The sequence below is a fragment of the Hemitrygon akajei genome, chromosome 11, assembly GCF_048418815.1.
Source record: "Hemitrygon akajei chromosome 11, sHemAka1.3, whole genome shotgun sequence".
Classification (NCBI taxonomy): Eukaryota; Metazoa; Chordata; class Chondrichthyes; order Myliobatiformes; family Dasyatidae; genus Hemitrygon; species Hemitrygon akajei.
Window position 1 is genome coordinate 80,397,243 of NC_133134.1, and position 5,000 is coordinate 80,402,242.

Here is a 5,000-nt window from a genome sequence, read left to right on the forward strand (position 1 = left end):
TGCAGATTTCGTCGAGCTGGGTTCCTCATATCTATTGCCCAATGTGTACAAAATTCTGCTCTTCAGAGCTTAGTTAACCTTTCGCCTTCAACTTTCAAACTACTTCCTCTAGTTTTTGATTCCCCAACCCTGGAATAAAGATGGTTCACCTTAACTATGCCCCTCTGATGAGATCACCCCCTCAGTCTCCTACACTCCAAGGAGTAAAGGCCCAGCCTGTCTAACCTTTCCCTCGGGATTTTGTAAATCTTGTTTTTTTTTTGGGATGAATTTAAACTTTTTGTTGCTTCTTACATCTATGCATGAAGTCTAAGGTCCCACAACTTCTCTCCAACCGTTTGGTTCTTGAACCATCCTGTGTAATCCTTATTGCCTGAGTTCAGCAACACTTTGCACTGAAATGGACTTTGTTTTTGTTCAAATTGTGTTCTTTCTTGTAAAGGTTGTTCACATTTTTCTTGTGAGCTTATCTGATAATACGTGCCCATGATGCTAAATTTTTCATTGTGTGTACGACAATAAACTTGTCTGTATGATATCGTACCAGATTGTGATGATGATAGTTAGTCACTGTTCATTCCCTTCTTGAGTGTTGACCACTACGCTTCTCATAGCCACCTCTCAGAAACTCTGCCTGTGTTCTCTCCTTCTCTCCCTACTTATCCTCACCTCAACCCTTCGCTCCCTCTCCTTCTCTTCCCCTGTCCTCATCCTCCTCTCCCCTTTCTCCCTCCTTAACCCCTCTCCCATTCCATCTACTTTCCCTGCTCCTCCTCAAACCCACTCTCTCCTTCACCCTTCCTTCCATCTTCTATTTCTCCCTCCCTCCCCTCCTCTCCTTCCTCCCTACCCACTCTCCACACCTCCTCTCTTTCCCCCTCCCCACTACTCCCATCTACCCTAGGCAAGAAGAATTCGGTGCTGCTGCGCAAGGGAGCAGAAGGCTCCAACTCGGGCTCCATCAACCACCGGGACAACGAGATCATCCAGCAGATAGTCAAGCACGACCGGGACATGGCGCATAGCATGCAAGAGCGCCAGCTGATGAATGCGGCACAGGAGCTGCGTGGCAAGCCGCTCATCTGGGCACCACTGGTGCATGCCCCACTTCAAACGGCCGCTGCCACCACCTCGGTCGCCATTGCCCTCACCCACCAGCACAACCTGCCCGCTGCCATCTTCCTACCCCCGGCCCCGCTCCCCGTTGACAGTGCACAGCCCAAGCAACCTCGCCGGCCCCCGCAGCAGACCCCGTCAGCAGGCTCCCCAGGGCCCGACGCCCCGAAGGCCCGGCAGCCACGAGCCCCCTCGGGCTCGGCCTCCTTGCTGCAACAGGTGGGGGGCAGCAGCCCGGCCCACAGCCCCCTCTCTGCCAAAACCTTCCACTATAGCCTGTCCAGGGTGGCCGGTGTCCCCGGGCAGGCTCCAGCCGCTTCGCCGAGCCTCACTGCCCAGCAGCCGAGCCAAAGGACTGGAGGCCAGGGCCTGAGCCAGGGAACCCGACCCCTTTCTGCTTCCCAGCCTGCCCTGCCTCACAAGGCCTCCTCACTCCCGGCCGACCGGGAGCCAGCTCCCTTGGCCCGCAAGTCGGCGGGCAACATTGCCCAGCTCTCTTCTGCCTCCGTCTCTGCCCTGCTGGGCCGTGTTGGCGGCCCAGGGGCCCGTGGCGGGCCGACGGTCAAGGAATCGGGACCAGGTCGGAAAGGCTCGGTTACCTTCAGCTCAGAGCCCGACGCGGAGATCCCCAAACTGCCATCCAACATGTAGGGGGAGGGGGGAGGGAGGACAGGGAGCTGCCCCAGAGGGGCGAACGGGACTGTCGGCGGGAGATGTTCTCGCCTCCCAACCGAAGCACCATACACTGGGCCCAGGAGCCGGTCCTCCCATCCTGGAGAGGAGACCAGAGGGAGGAGAAATAGAAGGAGAAAGGAGAGATGGAAGGAGAAAGAGGGGGAAGAATAGAAGAAAGAGAAAGGGGAAGAAATAGAAAGAGTAGGGATAGAAGGAGAAAGGGGATAGGGAGAGAGAGGAACAATAAATACAGAGATAAGGAGGGACAGAAAGAAGTAAAGGAGAGAGAGGATGAGGAGTGTGGTGATAGAGTGATAACTGGGCGTGGGTGTAGGTGGGGGCGAGGAGTTCCCCACGCAGACATTCTACGTCCAGCCGGTGTCTGGTGCTGCAACCAGATAGTGAGAAGCCCTCGGGAGGGGCAGTCCTGGTGATTTCCCCCTTCACCGTCCTGGGCTGAATGCGGTGGGCCAGAGCCCTTCTTCTCCCAGGACCGGGTGGTGGGAGGTGGAGTCCCAGTCTCTGCTGGTACCGACTGTCCCCTCCCAACGGGCTTTGGTTGGCGAGAGGGGCTTCCAACCAACATGTGTGTGCCTGTGTGTGTGCGTGCGTGTGTGCGTGCGTGTGTGTGTGTATGTGTGTGTGTGTGTGGGTGTGTGTGTGTGTGTGTGGGTGTGTGTGGCGTGTTGTATACCGTGATGTCTGTGTTCGGTGATTGTGTTGTCTGTAGATAGACTCTAACGTGTGTCTGCCTGCAGACTCCTTCCTTGCCCCTTTTCCGGGGTAGGGTCCACAGTCGTCTCCCAAAACACCATCCCCACCCCCATTCCCTCTACAGGCTGTGAGTTTACTGCCCTGGTTCACCCTGGAATCACCTTCAAGCTGCCGGTCAGTGGGTCCAACAGGAAGCAGTGACCGAGCCACGGGAGGCTGTGCCCGGCCAGTTGAAAGGGTCTGATGTCAGCCGGGGGCAGTGAGAGAGCTTCGGGTAGGGTGAGAGACGGCTTGTGGCTCAAGTAAGGCAGAACAGGGTGCAGGGAGCTCGAGGGAAAACTTGTCCACAGCTGCTGGTAAAACATCCACACACACACACATGCACAGGCACTGACAGACAGACAGACACAGAGGCACTGACAGACAGACAGACAGACAAGACACACACACACACACACACACACACGCACTGACAGACAGACAAGACACACACACACACACACACACACGCACTGACAGACAGACAAGACACACACACACACACACACACGCACTGACAGACAGACAAGACACACACACACACACACACACACGCACTGACAGACAGACAAGACACAAACACACACACACACGCACTGACAGACAGACAGACAAGACACACACACACACGCACTGACAGACAGACAAGACACACACACACACACACACACACAGACAGACAGACAGACAAGACACACACACACACACACACACACAGACAGACAGACAGACAGACACACACACACACACACACACACACAGGCACTGACAGACAGACAGACACAGAGGCACTGACAGACAGACAGACAGACAAGACACACACACACACGCACTGACAGACAGACAAGACACACACACACTGACAGACAGACAGACACACACACACACACACACACACACACACACACACACAGGCACTGACAGACAGACGGACTGACGGACAGACAGACAGAAACACACACACATACACACGCGCACAGAGGCACTGACAGACACAAACAAGAGAAAATCTGCAGATGCTGGAAATCCAAGCAATACACCCAAAATGCTGAAGGAACTCAGCAGGCCAGGCAGCACCTTCAGAAAAGAGTACTATCAGTGTTTCAGGCCGAGACACTAGCAGAACTGACAGACACAGTGAACCAGACAAACACATGTATACAGTCACACACACATGCAGTAACACACAAACTTACATAGAAACAGTATCACACACGTACACGGACACACATATCGACAGGCAATACACAGCCCACACACAGTCTCAATGAGAGCATACTAACTGGAAGGCTTGTACACACAGACACATGTACATCACACACCAGTGCTTTGGACGAGCTATCAGAGACAGGTACACACATATGTTCACGTACATATACACAGATGTGACTCCCTGGCCTGATGAACTGTTAACCGGCAAAGGCTGCAACTCGATTGAACACACACAAAAAGATAACAATCTGGTGGAGAAACTCAGTAGGCCAAGCAGCATCTGTAGAGGGAATGGGATGGAATGGTTGACTTGCCAGGTGGAGACACTCACTCCTGACCCATTGAGGGCCTCCAGATGTTTGTTTGTTTGTTTTTCACTCGTTCCAGCTTCCAGTCTCTTGGGAATCCAGAAACCTTGCTTTGATTCGATGGGGGTCCAAGCCCTCTAGGCTGTGCCCACAGCAAAAAAAACACTGGTTCCAAAAAGATTGGCGTGGTACCAAGATAAGACAACTCTCAGTCCAGGAGACGTGACAGACTGCTTTGTAGGCATGGAGAGCACGAAAGGCTCACCTTGTACCCTTCCCCTGGCTGTGAAACAGCTAGATTCCCCACCTTGTGGACCCCAACCCCAGTCACAGTCTTTAAGTTGGCAAATCCTTCAGAGGTCAAAATCCTTCCTCCCCCACCCACCCCCCACCAACATGGATGTGCCCTATAGCCCGGGGGGTTTAAGAGGATGGGGTGGTGGAGAAAAGAGGGAAGAACGGGATGGGAGAGAGGAGACCCATTATGGAGGAGTTATATTCGAGAGTTATTTAGCCTCTGGGAATTGCTAACGGTGAACTGTTTCAGGATGGGCACAGCCACCTCACTTAGGGTCTACCCAGGTGACAAAGCCTCAGGGTGAGGTAGCCAATGGGTGGTTTTGGGGTCTAACTGGGAACAAGATCCCAGCCACCCCAGGCATGGTCACTCATGTGCATTAATGCCCCCTCCCTCCCCACCCCAAACATTCTCCCTGGCGCACACACGTTTTTTTTTAATGTTTAATCTTTCTGTGTACATAGCTGGTAGGGTTCATACTGCAGGGGAGATTTTTTTTATTTTACCTGTTGTATATAATTGATTCAGAAATTTAAAAACAGATCTTTGTAACAGCAAAACCATGTAAATAAACACAAAAGCGCCCAGTACGCCTGATTCACGAAATTCCACTGCAGTCTGAAGTGGGAGAGGACATG

General features: G+C 53.2%; 1 protein-coding gene across 1 annotated transcript in view; it reads left to right on the forward strand.

The window, feature by feature from the left end:
* The window catches only part of LOC140735756 (potassium/sodium hyperpolarization-activated cyclic nucleotide-gated channel 3-like), a 61,576-nt gene extending 57,104 nt beyond the window's left edge, over positions 1-4,472 (forward strand). Inside the window, exon 8 of the mRNA XM_073061203.1 lies at positions 905-4,472. Within this exon, the coding sequence (XP_072917304.1) occupies positions 905-1,767 (863 nt within the window). The 3' untranslated portion in view covers positions 1,768-4,472. The remainder of the gene's footprint in view (positions 1-904) is intronic.
* Positions 4,473-5,000: the final 528 nt, after the last annotated feature.